The following is a 19,253-nucleotide window of genomic DNA, read 5'->3' as shown; positions in this document are numbered from 1 at the left end:
TTTCCAGACTGTTACAATACTATGAATTACTTTATCCTCTAACTTACATTCAATAAATGCTTCTCTTCGCATTTCTGTTCACTTATTGTTCGGGATATTTTTCTTTTTTTTTTATTGGACGATTCCCTGTTCTTGGTTTTTATTATATGCAGCTGTTTCTTATTCATTTTCTTTATTTCAATGTCCGTTATCAGCTCTTGCCGCTCTTTTTCTATCACAATCTAAAATTCAACTTTCTTGAATAGATAATTTGCTTTTCTACCTTGTCATTATAATGACTGGACGAGAGCTGTGGAGGGGAGTGGTCAAGACTGAATAATTCGGACATGATGGAAAACTTTTTTGATATAATAGATAGATATGAAATTATAGATTCATTCAAATTAATGTAAATCATATGTTTTAACTTTAACACTTGATGGTTGAAAACTTAATCACTAAAATGTTATTACTGAAAAAAGGACAGGTAAATCATGCACCAAGATATACAATATACAGCACAAAATACCATATAACTGTAAAATTTTCAACTGTAGTTTTACTCGTATAAAGAGTACAATTATGTTACTGTATAAAAACCAAACTTCAATACATTCCCATTTAATCTCAAAATAACAAAAACAGGAAAAATATATAATATGCAATACTTATGAAGAAAAATCTATGTATTCACAGAAAAACATTCCCCACATACTGATGTTTTGCAATTTGTTTTTCTTTCTACATACAAAAAAAGTTAGATAGCCTTACAATTACACTTTTAAGGATTAACACTAAGTATGTACTATCTGAATTAAATGAACTGGAAACAATAGTATGGAATGATCTGACAATATATAGGCAAAGAGCAGGAAATAAAATATTTTAAAACAGAGATTGCAAGTGAAAATACTATTTAAATATAATTTCAGGGAAAGGAATTTCATAAAATTGTTTGACAGATGCAGTTTTGGCCAGCAATATACACTAATCAGCCACAATTTTAGAACCAATTTCTTAATACTGTGTAGGTACTCTTCGTGCCGTCAAAACAGCTCTGGTCTGTCAAGGTATGGACTCCACAAAACCTCTGAAGGTGTCCTGTGGTATCTGGCACCAAGAGGTTAGCAGCAAATGCTTTAAGTCCTGCAAGATGTGAGGTGGAGTATCAATGGATCAGACTTGCTTTTCCAGTACATCCCACAGATGCTCAATCAGACTGGGATGTGGGGAATTTGGAGGTCAAGTTAACACCTTTAACTTTTTTGTCATTTTCCTCAAACAGCTTTTTGCAGTATGGAAAGGCACATTCTCCTGCTGAAAGAAGCAACTACCATCATGGAAAACCTCTGCCAGGAAGCTGTGTTCTTGGCCTGCAACAACATTTAGGTAGGTGGTAAGTATCAAAACAACATCCACATGAATGCCAGAACTTAAGGTTTTCCAGTAGAAAACCCAGAGCATCACACTGCCTCTGTCAACTTGCTTTCTTCCCATTGCACATTCTGCTACCATCTCTTCTCCAGGTAAACAATGCACATGAACCAGGACGTCCACATGATCTAAAAGAAAACATGATTCTTCAGACCCCCTTCTTCCAATACTACACGGTCCCTTTCTGATACTAATATACCCATTTTAATCGCTTTCGGTGATGGACAGGGTCAGCATAGGCACTCTTGTCTAGTGTGCAGCTATGTGGCACAAAACAACAACAATGTATTACTTGAGTAGCTCAAAATCATACAAGGAGTGTCGCAATGAGCTCAATACACAGCAAGCTGTGTTGTACTGTGTTTTCTTACACTTTTCTCTCATGACTAGTATTAAGCTTTTTGTAATTTGTGCCACAGGAGCCCTTTTGGAGCACTGGAATAGACAGGCTGTGCGAATCAATAAGCCTTGGATGCCCAGGATCCTGTTGCCGGTTATCCTTCTTTGGACCACTTTTAGTAGGTACTAACTACTGCATACCAGGATCACCCCACAAGACCTGAAGACGCACTGACCCAGTGATCGAGCCATCACAATTTGTCCCTTGTGAAAGTCGCAGAGATCCTGATACTTGCTTATTTTTTCCTGTTTCCAATACATTACCTTCAAGAACTGAGTGTTCTTGAATACTCTTTAAAAAATTATGGAGTCATGCTATGGACTGCTTTGGTTACACTACTATACTAATAAAAGGCAAAGCACTGACTGACTGACTGACTCACTCACTCACCACTAATTCTCCAACTTCCCATGTAGGTAGAAGGCTGAAATTTGGCAGGCTTATTCCTTACAGCTTACTTACAAAAGTTAAGCAGGTTTCTTTTCGAAATTCTACATGCAACGGTTGACAACGTCCGCCATGTTGAACTTTCTTATTTATGGCCCCATCTTCACGAAATTTGGTAGGCGGCTTCCCTGCGCTAACCGAAACCAACGTACGTACTTATTTCGGTTGTATGACGACACTGTCGGCCGCCATATTGAACTTTCCAATGGTCTTTGTTACTTATGGACCCATCTTCGAGAAATTTGGTACACGGGTTCTCAACGCTAACTGAATCCTACTTACGTACATATATATACGTCCATAGCCTGCAGTTCGGTCACCGTGTGAGGCGCCGTTGGGTCCCCCATCCCAACGCCTCCCACGTTGTTGGCTGCCTGCCTATATAAGGCTGTCCGTCACTCCGGTCTCTACATTCCCTTCCTTGCTTCGCCACGGGATTCACATCTCCCTGCTGATACCTGCAGCCTTTTTATTTAATCCACTGCTTCTCCTCTGTTTTATTGTTTGTTTATTACCATTATAGTTATTGTGTAGGTATTTTAGACTTACTTTACTTTGTTCAGGTACCCATTTCCTTTATTGTTCCAACCATTCCCCCATTAACATGTCTATCGAGGTGATCAAAGAACTGTCACTTACCGAGTGGTTTCCATGCCCGGAGATGGCACCTGCCTTTTCCATTCTCTGTGTTACATATTGCACAGCCATATCAGGCTCACTCTTGATATCCGGAGGAACATTGTGTCTTATGTATTGAATGACTGGGACAGGTTCAAGGTGTGGACTGATGACGGTACAGGAGATAATTATACTACACAGGAGCACTAGAAGAGTGAAATGCTTAAGCCCTTCACCTATGCTTCTGCATGTGAGTTTATGGCTGCCGCTGAATTGTTCGGTTGTCGCTTTCAAGTGTACCGAAATGGCCAAATATTTTACACCTTTCGACAACCGCCAATGCCTCTTAAACATCTTAGATTGACAGGTGACAATTTCAGTAGTGGACACTTTGATGTATATGAATGTTTAAACTCTCAAGAGCTGGATGTGAAGTTATCGATGAAACCGGTTGTATGCTTAAAACGCTTGACAGATGCCAAATGTCACTTCAACACAAGTCCTGCAAATACTGTCGTAATTGAAACAAACCATGAAACTCAAACCGATTATGACAGCAGAAGCCAAGCTGTGAGATTTGAGACAAAATTACTTTTCACATGGCCAACTGTACGTTGCATGCTCAAGAGTAAGCTCAGCGCACAGCTTGGTCATATTACAACCGAACTGACAATGTGGTATACAAAGAGATCCTTAACAAATAATTATTGGTATATTTTCCCTCAGTTTAAAAAGGTTTAATTTTCTTCTTAATAAAAATTTTAGGGCAGTACTTCACCACTGCGAAACGCGGGTATTTTGCTAGTTAGATAATAAAACTAAAATATTAACTGAATAAACATGAATAGGTACATTCAAATGGATACAGAAAACTAATCACATTAAAGTAAAACATTATTTAAAAATACTGCCACTATAAACCTAATAGCTGCAGATGGCCAAATATTTTATGTACAGTAAAACCTTGATTACCCATCAGGGTTTGAGACCGTGGCCGTGACGGATAAAAGATGGATAACAGAACAGCTACTTTAAAAATCATATACAGTAGATTAGTTTAGCAAATAATCATTTTTATTCATAAAAAAAACTATATTAACTCTTTTAGGGCTAATTTTTTTGTTTCTTTTCTCCCAGGGCTTAATATTTTCCAAAAACTAACTTTTAAAAAAATATAACACAAAGCAATGGTTTAACATATCAAATCAACAAAAAATATTTACTTTTGACAAATGTTACTGTCTTGCCTGTTGTATGAGCCTGCATATTATATGATTTCACATACATGTTACACAGCAAAGTCCTGCAAAGTATGATATTGCTCAAAGTAGGCAATTGCATACATTGCACTGCTTACAATGTGTGTTGCATTGGTGCTTCCTTTTCAATTTTCTGTTGATGCACTTTCTCACATATATTGTTAGGGTGTACCGTAGAAAGACAAATCACCCGTTTGACATCGTGCCATGCCACTGCCACCAAGTTTTCCGCCTGCATGAAAACAGTATTGTTATCATCTTCAGCCTGTCTGGCTTCAACTGTGAAAGCATGTATCTCCTGCTCACCCTCACTGTGCCACAAGCTCAAATTCCCCTGCTCTGTAGCTCCATGGATAATTTTTATACATGACCAGAATTGTTCATGTACACAACATGACCCAAATGTTCATAACCCTGAAGCAGCTCCAGCACAACCTGACTTGGGACAGTTCTCTTTTAGAAAGAAATACTTTCCTGTATATGTAATTACTTTCAGGCAGAAACTAGTGTTTGCTTCTGCCAGTACAAAAATCCTTTATGCCATATGTCCCTTGTATTTTACCATAGATTCATGCAGACAAATCACGGCCAGGCTGATAAAATTGTTTATATGTTGGTTCCACAATGTCAAGCAGGGTCTGAACTTTATATATGGAGTTATAGCCTGGCTTATCCCTTGGATTTGCGTCTGGTTATCACGGAAGTGAATAAAACTTTGCTGCAGCACGTACCTATCACGCAGCATAACCTGTCCAAAGCCACCAGGGGGCAAAATACATTTGGACCAATGCTCCCTGAAGTTATATCACCAATCAAGTCCCATCTCTACTTGTAATGCCACAAAGCCCTTCATCTTGTCTGTTGTTGTGGGTTTCCACTTTGAAAAACAAGAATGTGGTGCAAGCGCAGCCCGCAATTCAAAAAATTGTTCCGCATACCTGTTTGTCTCATCTGACAGTAGCTAAAAAGCAGGATTAGGAGAGAACAGCCTGAAGTAGTCCAGCGGCTGGTAATCTGTCATGTCCAACAGCAAGCCATGCTGTCTTGTGAAGTCTGGTAGCCAATTTGGCTGCCACGAATCAATGTCTGGGTATTCTTCCCAGATGAACCTTGCCGTAGGTACATCGGTTGTGTGAATGTGCTCAGCTGCCAGTCGATCAACTGGGGCGGCATCGGCTGGTGTCTGATTGGCTGATGCTAGTTCCTCACTCTCTTGCTCGATCTCCCGATTGCTGTCAACAAAATCAGATTCTGAAAAATCAGAGTCCGACTCAGCGATAATGCACAAAACATCGTCTGCTAAGTATTTTCTTTTCTGCACTTGCTTCGCTCCCTCGTGAGATGTCGATGCCATCTTGCCTTTGTTTATATTTCGTAACTCACGCACACTCAAGGATTAGATGCAGAGTCAATGATTCTAACATTCCTCCAAACAGAGAGGGAATGCCTGTGACGTAACAGTGAGTTTTGTTGCCATTGACAGCTGATTGTCACCCTCTACCCTTGGATGTCGATTTTTGTCGACATGTGCCCTCAACCCCTCCTGTCAACAAAAGTCGACATCCACCCTAAAAGAGATAACAAAATAAAGTATTAACAAAATGAATTACTTTATATAATATTGTAATGACTAGTGTAATAAGCAAATACAACTCAGACGTACTGGAGTCTTTGTTCTGTAACACACAGTGCCCTATCTTATACTCCGTTATCTGGGTTACACATATCTCCAAAACAATAAAAGAAAGCTTTCCCTACCAATAATTGTCTCCTGCCACTCACATTGTTTTTTTCAATACCGCAAATAATCCTGCCTATTGTCTCCTGACTCCCTACTCAAAATTTTCTTCCGCTGCACCTTCCCTTTTCTCTCAACTTCTTCTATCACTCATCTCATCATAAGCGTGTCTGCCCCTTACAGAACGGAAGCCCTTCACACCACCCTATCACTTACAGCATTTATTACACCCTTTCTGCTCCTGCACAGCTAATCACAACCTGCCAGCATGTCATAATATATTAACAAAACATAACATAACAGAATTTAAAAAGAAACTACAATGCAGAAGAAGATTAATATTAATACAGAATAACATTACCATCAGTAGTTTCCATTTTCAACATGTTTTTCAGTTTTGTTAGCATCAAGCTTTATATATTTCACTGTCATTCTTCCTACTCTGTAAATTGAAGCAATACTTGAAGCACTTTTGCCATTTTGTAACGTTTAATTTCAATTTTTTGTGACAATTCCAACACCACACACATACATTTATCAGCCATAACAATGTATAGTAGTTTAATTATAACAAAAGAGAAAAGCTGCTAAATGCTATTAAAACAGAAGGTACGGAACTGACAATGTGATTTCAAAATGTGGCATGACACGAGGGGCTGGGGAGAAACACTATGTGCTAGCACAAGGGAGAGTTGTTCCAATGTGCACAGCTTGGAGCATACTATACAGGCAGTATTAATAGTTAGACGCTGGCATGTGCAATATTTTTTTTTTTTGCCCTGATGGTTAATGGAAACTGACAGTTAATTGAGTGATGGATAATCGAGGTTTAACTATATTTATTTATGTAGATTTTTCAAATACGAACAATAACTTTCACATACTGGATAAAGAACCTCTATCTTGTTTTTTTATTAAGTCTTAAATCTTTTCTAACTAGAGATTTGTTAGTTAATACTGAAATGTGCCTTAACTATTGTCTGATTTACAGTACAGCATGAAAAATGCATTTTCAAACCTATTTATTATTTCAAGTCTGATTAATCAAATTTGGACTTGAAAGACACCAAGGCCCATCCTTGCAAAATTGTATACAAGTTAAAAATCAAGCCTTGACAGGACATGCCTTGGATGGATGAGTCTTTTATGTAATTACAGCATGTTTACTAGTGACACCCATAAAGGTTTTTTCTATGTAAGTATATATTGTAATAAAATATAACCACCGGGAACAGAGAAGAAAATACATCATTAATAAACACAATAATGCTACTTTCCAATTTTTTATCATAATTGCCTCCTAAAGACAACATTCTTTTTAGTGCACCACATATTTCAAATCTTAATTAAATAAAATGGTCCTCAGACTTGGGAAAATTGAAACCTAGGAACTATAAGAATGAAAAAAAAAAATAAATGAAGCAGCTTGTTGCCATGTTGTAAGTAAAGATCCCAGACTCATTAATTCTAATATACACTCACCTAAAGGATTATTAGGAACACCATACTAATACGGTGTTTGACCCCCTTTCACCTTCAGAACTGCCTTAATTCTACGTGGCATTGATTCAACAAGGTGCTGAAAGCATTCTTTAGAAATGTTGGCCCATATTGATAGGATAGCATCTTGCAGTTGATGGAGATTTGTGGGATGCACATCCAGGGGCAAGCTCCGCTCCACCACATCCCAAAGATGCTCTATTGGGTTGAGATCTGGTGACTGTGGGGGCCATTTTAGTACAGTGAACTCATTGTCATGTTCAAGAAACCAATTTGAAATGATTCGAGCTTTGTGACATGGTGCATTATCCTGCTGGAAGTAGCCATCAGAGGATGGGTACATGGTGGTCATGAAGGGATGGACATGGTCAGAAACAATGCTCAGGTAGCCCGTGGCATTTAAACGATGCTCAATTGGCACTAAGGGGCCTAAAGTGTGCCAAGAAAACATCCCCCACACCATTACACCACCACCACCAGCCTGCACAGTGGTAACAAGGCATGATGGATCCATGTTCTCATTCTGTTTACGCCAAATTCTGACTCTACCATTTGAATGTCTCAACAGATATCGAGACTCATCAGAACAGGCAACATTTTTCCAGTCTTCAACTGTCCAATTTTGGTGAGCTCGTGCAAATTGTAGCCTCTTTTTCCTATTTGTAGTGGAGATGAGTGGTACCCGGTGGGGTCTTCTGCTGTTGTAGCCCATCCGCCTCAAGGTTCTGCGTGTTGTGGCTTCACAAATGCTTTGCTGCATACCTCGTTTGTAACGAGTGGTTATTTCAGTCAAAGTTGCTCTTCTATCAGCTTGAATCAGTCGGCCCATTCTCCTTTGACCTCTAGCATCAACAATGCATTTTCTCCCACAGGACTGCCGCATACTGGATGTTTTTCCCTTTTCACACCATTCTTTGTAAACCCTAGAAATGGTTGTGCGTGAAAATCCCAGTAACTGAGCAGATTGTGAAATACTCAGACCGGCCCGTCTGGCACCAACAACCATGCCATGCTCAAAATTGCCTAAATTACCTTTCTTTCCCATTCTGACATTCAGTTTGGAGTTCAGGAGATTGTCTTGACCAGGACCACACCCCTAAATGCATTGAAGCAACTGCCATGTGATTGGTTGATTAGATAATTGCATTAATGAGAAATTGAACAGCTGTTCCTAATAATCCTTTAGGTGAGTGTATATTCTCAATATCCTTGGCTGCACTACAGAAGACAAGTCCAACTTTGTAGATCCTCTGACAATCAAGCTTTAAATGATAGTATTCCTGTAGTTATGCCTAATTAAAACCATAGTCTCAAAAATGTTTGGATTAAAAATATACCTTAAAAGCTTTCTTAAAACAAGGATGACGTTGTTGCACCTTCTGCGGAGAACAACATGGGAGGGGACACTACAAGACATTATAAAGTAAGGTAATTCTTTACAGATCAAACAACATGAATGCCATGGCATTTATTGTATTTGTCATAGTTTATGTGCACATTCATTACTTCATTTCTGAGAGATCATGCTAAAAATGATTCTAGCCAAATCACTACTTTGTTTTATGACACTTGTGGAAACCTAAATGGTCTTATTAGGTACACTAGGAAAGTCCAGAAGGGGGAAACAAAATACAAAAAAACAAGGCAATAGTATACAAGCAATCACACATTCCTTAAATTGCATGGTTTTTACTTGTTATTGGCCTACACACCATCTTTTTAAAAACAAGTGAAGCATACTTCCAAAATTGTTTTTACCTAAACACTGAAATTTAAACCTATGCATAATCTGGGTCTATATTCATGACATGTTTGATGTCAGGTCTTTTTCTCTAAAAAGTCTTCATTCCAGTGACATTATCAGGTAACCTTTTTAATTTGGTATATACTTTTGTGATAGTTTTAACTTAATACTCACCACAAAGAGCTGCAGTGGCTGTTCAGTTCTGGAAGACGGTGTTGTTGTTGTTGTTGTTGCTGTCAGCTTTTTGGTTTTATTTGAAACCTTTACCTCATCATCAGAAATCTTGGATTCTCCATCTTCTGCATATTTTTTCCTTTTGACTTGACGGTTTGATCTCCTTGTCTAAAAGAATAATAATAGTATAAATAGATGTTCATTATTTACAAAAAAGCAGCTCATGGCGCAAAAGTGGATTAAAGGATACTTCCACAGAAAAAGGTTCTTCATCTTTCCCCAATATACTGCAAATTATTAGACTTGTCATATGGTATTATCTTGTACTCTATAGATATATACAATTATACTAATATAAAGATCTTGCAAAACCATTTCAAATTCTGTAAGCACCCAAAGCTAAGCAAGGTATTGCCTTCTTTTTAGTAGATGGGGGCAAAGATGTACTAAAAAGGAATGTTGTATGATTATGAATTAACAGAAAAGACTGAAAGTATAAATAAAATAATAACAGAGCTGACCAAAGTTATATTTTCTTTCTTTTTTATGGAAACACAATGCAATACTATAGAAGTAGCATTATATGGTAGAAACAGTTAATTCAAAGATTTTGCAAAATATGTACAAGTACTTCTCAGAGTTACCCTTGTTGACTGAACAATGGACTGCTCACTGTAACAAATATGACCAAATACACTTCTGCTGTTTTTAAGGAGATGTCAGTTATCAGAATCTTCTGTAGAGTGGATGACAGTGGGAGTTTCGCAGAAGCTAGGAGCAGAATGGAATGTAATCAAATGTTTGTATATCTAAGCAGTGGCAGTTTTCTATTAAGTATACTGACTAAATAGTAAAATTTAAGATCCTTTTCTTCTGTTTTCTTAGCTAAATTATTGGGATATGTTGATTTATATATAATAATTCTTAACACACATTTAAACAATTAAATTTCCATACTGGATTGGTAGAGGCACTGGTCAACAACAGCCACTACCAGTACTGTTAGCCAAAAGCGGGAATTTGGCTACAATTGGCCAAAAATGGAGAAGAAGAGGGGCAAGGCGTGTCTGCAGGCAGGGGGAGAAGAGGAAGGTAAAGAAAGTGGAAGTGAGTAGAGAGTTCACTGATATGATGGAGAGAAGGACGGTTTATATATTGTGCATGCAATAGACCACATGAAGGGGACTAAGGCCAGGTATATCGGAGGTGGGTTCAAATTGTTCTACCATAGTGTGGATGGGAGGAAAAATGGGGTAGGGGTTATCCTGAAGGAACTGTATATTAAGAGTTTTTTGGAGATGAAGAGTGCCAGACACAGTTATGGATTATGAAGCTGGAAACTGAAGGTGTGATGATGAATGTTGTTAGTGCACATGCCCCACAAGATGGATGTACGATGGATGAGAAAGATTTCTAGAGTGAGTTGTGTGAAGGATGGCTGGCCATTTATCCCGGCCAATACCCCCAAGCCGCCAGGTGGAGCCCTCCTTGCAGTCCCCAGAACACCAGCAGGGCATTATGGACAATGTGGTTTTTATGCACAGCCCTGCTGGATGCCATGGGGGCCACAAGAGGGAGCTGCAGGGAGGACCGAGGACTTCTTTGTGCCCTATGACCCGGAAGTTCGTCATAGGAAGAGCGACGGGCTTCTGGGTTGAAGACAAGAGCTTTTACCTGACCCGGAAGTGATTGAGGATCACATGGCATGGGGATTGAGAACACTTCCGGGTCAGGGAGTATTAAAGGACTGTGGGAGCTCCCAGACGGCGAGCTGAGCTGGGTGGAAGGGTGGCAACGCTTCTGGGAGCTGGAGGATTGGTTATTTGTGATTATTATTAGTGATTTATATGAGTATTGTGGAGGAGAGTGTGCTTTGTACACTGTGGAAACAAAATAAAGTCGATTTGAGGACTTTTACCTGGTGTCTGGAGTCGTGGACAGGGGTTCAAGGGAGCGAGAGCGCCCCCTATCTACCACAGTTGGATGAAGTGGTGGACAGTGTACCCAGGGGAGAGTGAGTGGTGATTGGAGCAGAGATTTTAATGGACATGTTAGTGAAAAGAACAGAGGAGATTAGGAGGTGATGGGTATGTACGGTGTCAAGGAGAGGAATGAAAAAGGTCAGATGGCAGTGGATTTTGCGGAAAGTATAGACATAGCTGTGGTCATTACGTATTTTAAGAAGAGGGAGGAACACAGGGTGACATACAAGAGTGAAGGAAGATGCACACAGGTAGATTATATCCTATACAAGGGGGTCAGTCTGAAAGAGATTGCAGACAGCAAAATGTTGACAGGGCAAAGTGCGTTTAAGCAGCATATGATGGTGGTCTATAGGATGAAGTTGGATATTAAGAAGAGGAGGAGAGTGAGGACAGAACCAATGATCAAATGGTGGAAGTTGAAAAAGGAAGACTAAGGTTGAGCTCAGGGAGGAGGTAAGACAAGCACTGGGTGGTAGTGAAGAGTTACAAGATAGAAGTGTATAGTACGAGGTTGTTGTACCGTGTTAGCCATTATGAATGTAGAGAAAAGCCAAGCAAAATGACACTTTTTGGTTAACTAAAAAGATTACAATATGCAAACTTTCGAGGCAACTCAGGCCCCTTCTTCATTCCCCTTCTTGATTACATCTTGCCTGAAGAAGGGGCCTGAGTTGCCTCGAAAGCTTGCATATTGTAATCTTTTTAGTTAGCCAATAAAAGATAGAAGTACAAATACAGCAGAAGTAGTAAGGGTGCTTGGTGTGACATCTGGATAGAGGAAGAAGGATAATGAAGCCTGGTGGTGGAATGGCGAAGTACAACAGAGTATACAGAGGAAAAGGTTTTGCCATAGAAGAAGTGGGATAGTCTGAGAGATGCTTAAAGTAGACAAGAGTACACGGAGATAAGGCATAAGGTGAAGAGAGGGATGGTGAAGGCTAAAGAAAAGGCATATGTTGATATGCAAGGTTGGACACTAAGGAGGGACAAAGGGACCTGTACTGATTGTCTAAACAGAGGGACCAAACTAAATATAAAGATGAAAATGTACTCAGAAGTAAGGAGTGTGTTGAGCAGATGGAAAGAATATGAGAATGAGAGATGGAGAAGATTGGATGATGAGGAGGTAATGAATCAGAAAGTGCAAAAGATTAGCAAGGAGGAAGTAAGAACAGCTATGAAGAATAGAAAGGTTGTTGGTCCAGATGTCATACCTGTGAAAGCATGGAGGTGTTTAGGAGAGATAGCAGTGGAGGTTTTAACTAGATTATTTAATGTAATCTTGGAAAGTGAGAGGTTGCATGAGGAGTGGAGAAGAAGTAAACTGGTACTGATTTTTAAGAATAAACGGGAAATTATAATAGGAACTGCATTATGTCTTTTTGGACTTAAAGAAAGCATGTGACAGGGTGCCTAGAGGAGAGGAAGTCAGGAGTAGAAGAGTACTATATAAGCGAGATAGGATATGTAAAAGGGAAGTGTGACAATGTGAGGTCTGTAGTAGGAGTGACAGATGCATTCAAGGTAGAGGTGGGTTTACATCAGTGATAAGCTCTGAGCCCTTTCTTATTTTTAATGGTAATGGACAGATTGACAGACGAGATCAGACAGGAGTCCCCATGGTCTAAGATGTTTGCAGATGACATTGTGATCTGTAGCAAGAGTAGGGAGCAGGTCGAGGAGACCTTGGTGAGGTGGAGATATGCTCTAGAGAGGAGAGGAATGAAGGTCAGTAGGAATAAGACAGAATAAATATGTGTGAAAGAGAGACAGGTCAGAGGAATGGTGAGGATGCAAGGAGTAGATTTGGCGAAGGTGAAGGAGTTTAAATACTTGGGATAAGTAGTACAGAGTAACGGGGAGTGAGGAAGAGAGTGAAAAGCGGAGTGGAGTTGGAAGAGAACAGCGTTAGGAGTAATTTTTGACAGACTGGTTCCTGCAAGAGTGAAAGGGAAGGTCTACAAGACAGGAGTGAGACCAGCTATGTTATATGGGCTGGAGACAGTGGAACTGACCAAAAAAACAGGAGATAGATCTGGGGGTGGCAGGGTTAAAGATGTTAAGATTTGCACTGGGTGTGACAAGAATGGACAGGATTAGAAATTAGTACATTAGAGGGTCAGCTCAGGTTGAACGGTTGGGAGACAAAGTCAGAGAGGCAAGATTACGTTGGCTTGGACATGTGCAGAGGAGAGATGCTGAGTATATTGGGAAAATGATGTAAGAATGGAGCTGCTAGGTAACAGGAAAAGAGGAAGGCCAAAAAGTAGGCTTATGCATATGGTGAGAGAGGACATGAAGATGGTTGGTGTAATGGAGGAAGATGCAGAAGACATGAAGAAATTGAAAAAGATGATAAGCTGTGGTGAAAGAAGAAGAGTTAAAAAATTTGACTTTGGAAATAAACATATTGATAGCTGGAAAACAGTTTCTTTTTCAAGGTTTGATGTGCTTTATTTGGTCATGTTTACATAAGAAAACATAAAATTTGCCTTCTCAGATACATCTAATAACAAACAGAAATTAAATAAAAAAAGAGACAAAACAAAGTAAAACAAGAGAAATTCTAAAACCCTTTGTTAAAACTACTTCTAACAGGTAGACTTTTACCCTAAAATAAGTACCTGATACATGGAAAAAACTCTTTATGTCTGGAATTTAATTATTATTATCTCTGATCATTTTTATTAAAAAGATGTATGGAGCCATTAAAGTGACTGCCCTCCCTAATTTACTGACATACAGTGTGTAGTATATGTTTATCATTAATTGAAATTATTTCCAGTTTTTTAATATTGCCATATGTCAAAGCTTTCTAAATCATCTATGTCAGCCTTAATAACTTTAACTGCATGTTGGGCAATATGCTGGAGCTTTATACATTTTGGTTTGTCAGACCACTAAAGCAGATGATGACATACACTGTGACAAAATGATAATATAAGATTCTTGTTCACTTTAAAAAGAGATTATAGAGGAGAAATAAGAGCTAATTGCATTTAAAAGTGTATCTTCTGTGTTCGGATTCCAATTAAGATTGTTACATAGGGTAGTTCCTAATTATTTATATTCAGTCACTATTTTTACCTCCTCCCCCAGAACAATGATGAGCGAATATGCAGATTTCTGTCTTTTAATGTCAAATATAATTTCTTTGGTCTTTTTGATATTCAGGGTAAAGTAGTTCTTATTCCACCAGTTTATCAAACAATCCATTTGATTTAAGCAGTGGTTTTCATCCTCTGCAGATGTGTGTCCTTTCAGCATAGTGTTATTAGCATAATTGATGGTCACTTTTCTGACTCAGGTCACTTGTGTGAAAAGTAAAGTTGACAGAAGAAATCACTGGGGACTTCCTGTGCTTGAATGAATGACTTTTGAAAAAGTATCCTGTACTTTGACTGTCTGTAAACAAATTAAAACAAACTCACAAATCCATAATGTAATAAATGCTGCTTTTCTAGTATTTAAATATACAGTTATATTGTTTTCAGACTTTCAGACTCTTCACGAGGGAGATTTGTTTTTTCTGAGAAGAGTTGTGAAGCAATTGCTACTCAGTTGTAAGGTATTCCAGATAAAGAGCAAGAGGACAGTGCAGGCTGCATCTGCTCCTGTTGATCTTTTAAGATAGAATAGGTACAGTGGCTCATGCAGCTGTTTCTGGAGAAAGGCTGTGTTGATTCAGGTGAGGAATGGAGAAGACCAGCTAGAAAAAGGCACTGAGACAATGAAGGGGATCCAAAGTGTGATGGCATCTTTGAGTGAGGGCAAAGTGCCCCAGAGATAGCAGCTCTGCAGACTGTAGTAGCTAAAAGCGTTGGAAGTACCAGAGAAGGTGGCAGTCCAGAATGCGGCTGGCCACACTATGAGGGGATAGGAGGGAGATTCTGGAACGATGTCTAGTAAAATAAAAAGCAATTGGGAATACCTCAAGTGCACAGATTGGATTTTAAATGTATTTATTGAACTTATTTATTAGAATACCACCAGGAACATGATTTTACAGAGGATTATTTACTTATTTATTTGTAGAATGCACTGTTTGCATATGTCTTTTAGCAATTTAGAATCTCTGACTGTGGACCCTGGGCATCACATAACCTGTCTTCAGTTACACAACCAACAACAGGGGATGCAAAGGAAGTAACGATAATAATAATTCATCCTTACATTTATATAGTGCTTTTCAAATCACTTTACACAATGAGTGGGGAGTCACTTCAGCAACCACTAACGTGCAGCATCCACCTGGATAATGCAATAGCAGTCATTTTGTGCCAGCACACCCACCACACATTAGCGGCTAGGTGGTGAAGGGGTGAAAGAAAGCTAGCTAATCCGAGACAGGGGATGATTAGGGGGGCAGAATGACCAGGATGTGGTGGGTAATTTAGCCAGGACATCTAGATAAATTCCATTCTTTTTGAAAGATGCCTAGGGATCTTTAATGATCACAGTGAGTCAGGACCTCAGTTTTATGTCTCATCCAAAGGAAGGTGCCATTTTTACAGCGCAGTATCCCTATCACTGCACTGGGGCATTGGGATCCCCATACAGGTCACAGGGTAAGTGCCACCTGATGGTCTCACCAACAACTTTACTTCCAGCAGCAAACCAAGCTTTTTCCTGGTTGGTCTCTCATCCAAGTACTGGCTGGGCCCAAACATGTTTAACAGGTGGATGACCTGTTCTGAAGTATCTGGTATGGCTGCTTCTTTATTGGATTACCTCACAGTACATGCTTCTGAGTTGACCAGATCACATACACATGTCTCAAGTGGCGGTGGAGTCTGAGGAAGCAGATATAGACTCTGATGTGTATGCACTGCTATTAGTGGAAGAAGTCTGACTTTCGCGGCTTAAATCCAGAAACAAGTCATCTAAATAATTAAGCTGTCAGTGAGTACTCTGAAGTACTTATCTTTCTTCAGAAAAAAGAAGCAGGCTGTCAAACTTGTTCTCATTTGGCAACATGAAGGATGCCTTGAAAGCAAAAGATACAAGGGATATAATCGTTGGACTAGGTGCAGTTATAAAATAAGTAAAAAAAAAACAAACAAAAACGTATGTACAGTATATACAGTAAGTGCTGAAAGACCATGTTAGGGTCTAAAATGACCAAGATGGAATTTAAAAGGAAGTAAATCAGTGCCCATTTCAAAGATGTGAAGTACAGGCTAACATTCTGCACTGAGTAACTGCTATCAACTAATGCACAAGATCAGTCAAGGCATAAACTTTTATGAATTTTAAGTATCCCAAATGTCACGATTTTGTCAGCCAAAGAGTAGAGATAAACCTTAATATAGACAAAATCAAATAATTTTAAATCAAAAGAAATTTATATAGGTTTACAGAGTCATTATTGCCACATGTTGAAAGTAAAGTTAAATTCTTACTTATTAACAATGAAACTTCAATCACCTGTTAAAAGGAGTTAGGTAGTGGAAAATGTATTATATGTGTTCTCCAAAAATACTAAGCCTAACTCGACATCACTTACAATAACTATAGGGAAATTCAACTGGAGCAGTTTGGTTGAGAGCAGACACTTAATAAACCTTGGTGGGTAAATGTGATAATTTACCTGAGAAAGACTGAAGAGAAAAAAGAAAATCTTTGGTTTAAGAATCAATTTATGCCTTACCACATCCTCATCCTTGGCAGAGCGGTGGGATATTGGTTCTGTATCAGACACTTCATCTGAAGACTCATTTTTCCGCTTCTTCTTCTTACCAAATTTAATAACAATTTTCCTGAAAAAATGAAAAAAATTTTAAATATGGTCATATAATAATTCAGTCAGTATTATATATACAGTATCTAAAAAGTACTAGAACCTAAGAAAAAATATAAACCTTAATTGAGCATATATACAGTAATCCCTACTCGATCACGGGGGTTGCTTTCCAGTTCCCCCCGCGATAGATGAAAATCCTCGAAGAAGAAACCATATGTTTGTATGTTTATTTTTATATATTTTAAGCCCTTATAAACTCTTCCACACTGTTAACATTATTAGAGCCCTCTAGACATGAAATAACACCCTTTAGTCAAAAGTTTAAACTGCAAAAATTTGCAAGAATGCAAATATATTTTCTCTTCAAAGGAGTGTGCGCGTCAGGAGCAGAGAATATCAGAGAGAGAGAGAGAGAGCGCGCGTGAGAAAAAAGCAAACAATCAAAAAATCAATACGTGCTTTTAAGTATGCCGAAGCACCGCGATAAAGCAACATTTTTTAGAGGAGCGTCCGTATCCTCTAGGCAAACAGCCTCTGTGCAAACAGCCCCTCTGCTCACACCCTCTCCATCAGGTAGAGAGAGTGAGAAAGACACAGAAAAGCAAACAATCAAGCACCGCGCAGGAACCATATCGTATATCATTGAGGAGTTTTAGTTAATACGTAATACATGCTCTGATTGGGTAGCTTCTAAGCCATCTGCCAATAGTGTCCCTTGTATGAAATCAACTGGGCAAACAAAATGAGGAAGCATGTACCATAAATTAAAAGACCCATTGTCCGCAGAAATCTGCGAACCAGCGAAAAATCCATGATATATATTTAGATATGCTTACATTTAAAATCCGCGATGGAGTTAAGCCGCGAAAGTCGAAGCGTGATATAGCGAGGGTTTGTATGTTTATTTCTACACCTAATTTTATTAAACCTGAATAATTTAGTCCATAATGACAGGGACTGGAAGCTATCTCAGCAGTAGTTGGCACAAAGCATGACTCCATCATCAGGTACACAGGTTTTTGGATGTGGGAGGAAGCCTAGAATACTTACAGGAAAAACCACACAGACACAGATAATAACCCGGGTGTAGATTGAAACCTAGACTGCTGGAACTGTGAAACAATAGTGCTAACCTTTGTGACACTGTACTGCTCTTAAACTAATATTAATTAATAATAAATATATGAACACCTACATGTTTGAATCTGCATGTACAGTATACTCAAGGGCAGGGAAGTGGGGCATTAAGAAGTTTTACATCCTCCTAGCATTTGGATTGTGCTCTGATTTGCAGTTATGCTACCTTATGTTAAAACAGTTGACCTCTCATTTCAAAGGAACTCTGTTTGTTTGGTTGATAGGCAAAAATCACCTTACCCTGTGTGAGTGTGTGTGCACTGGCAACTCAAGAGGCGTGGCATTCAAGCTTCTATCTATTGCTACAAATAGCCCCAGCTTTGTACAGCTTCAGAAAAAAAAAATACATGAATGTTAAATATAATTTATGTTTCTTTCTACATTTGCTTACTATTTTTACATTGTCAAAAATAAGTTATACTTTTTTATTTTTTGGTAATACAGTACTGCATTAACATTAACTTATTTAGCCAACACTCTTATTAAAAGTGACTTACAATCACAGGCAACTGATTGAACTACAAATCAAAAATACAAGTTAATTACGAGAAACTTTTGGCTTTACAGCTTAACATTAGACTAAGAGGAACAATACCCTAGGAAAAGCCATCATAACAACAAGGCAAGTAAAAGTGGGTGGGAAATTAATTATTATATCTGAATTGTGTCCTTGTAAGGAGTTTAACAGAGGTGTAATCTAATGGAGTATTTAATTTAAGAATATAATATGTTTGGGACTAGTGAAAAGCTACTTTTACTCAGATGACTAGAATGACTCAATTGTGACCTTCAGGTGAGAGATGGTTTTAAAGAAGCAATCATAGGGATGCTTGAATTTTGAAGTCCAGAAACAAATTCTAAAAGAAACCAGAAACCGGGTAATCTACCAGGAGCACACAAACCAACAGTCAGGAGTACAGGTAGAAATGGAGAGCTGAATATGGTGTACAGTATAGTGAATAGCTACCACAAAGCAGTAAAGAATCATATAGGGCATCTGGGTATTCTGTTGCTTGCCTTTGAGTAATGCTTTCGTGCTGTAATTTCTACCATGTGTGGAAGTATCTAGAACATACTGTATATGCTTAAAAACAG

At 38.7% G+C, this 19,253-nt stretch overlaps 1 protein-coding gene across 16 annotated transcripts in view; it reads right to left on the bottom strand.

Annotated features, from left to right (window-relative positions):
- The window catches only part of chd9 (chromodomain helicase DNA binding protein 9), a 277,289-nt gene that overhangs the window by 87,259 nt on the left and 170,777 nt on the right, over positions 1 to 19,253 (bottom strand). For all 16 annotated transcript variants that reach the window (XM_039762900.1, XM_039762899.1, XM_039762897.1 and 13 more), the window contains 2 exons: positions 16,929 to 17,037; positions 9,294 to 9,461 (listed from right to left, as the gene is read on the bottom strand). In XM_039762900.1, coding sequence (XP_039618834.1) covers positions 9,294 to 9,461; positions 16,929 to 17,037 — 277 coding nt within the window. The remainder of the gene's footprint in view (positions 1 to 9,293; positions 9,462 to 16,928; positions 17,038 to 19,253) is intronic.

This window comes from Polypterus senegalus, chromosome 9, assembly GCF_016835505.1.
Source record: "Polypterus senegalus isolate Bchr_013 chromosome 9, ASM1683550v1, whole genome shotgun sequence".
In the NCBI taxonomy this organism is placed as follows: domain Eukaryota; kingdom Metazoa; phylum Chordata; class Cladistia; order Polypteriformes; family Polypteridae; genus Polypterus; species Polypterus senegalus.
Note: the sequence above shows the minus strand (reverse complement) of the source record. Positions and strands in the feature narration are given on the sequence as shown.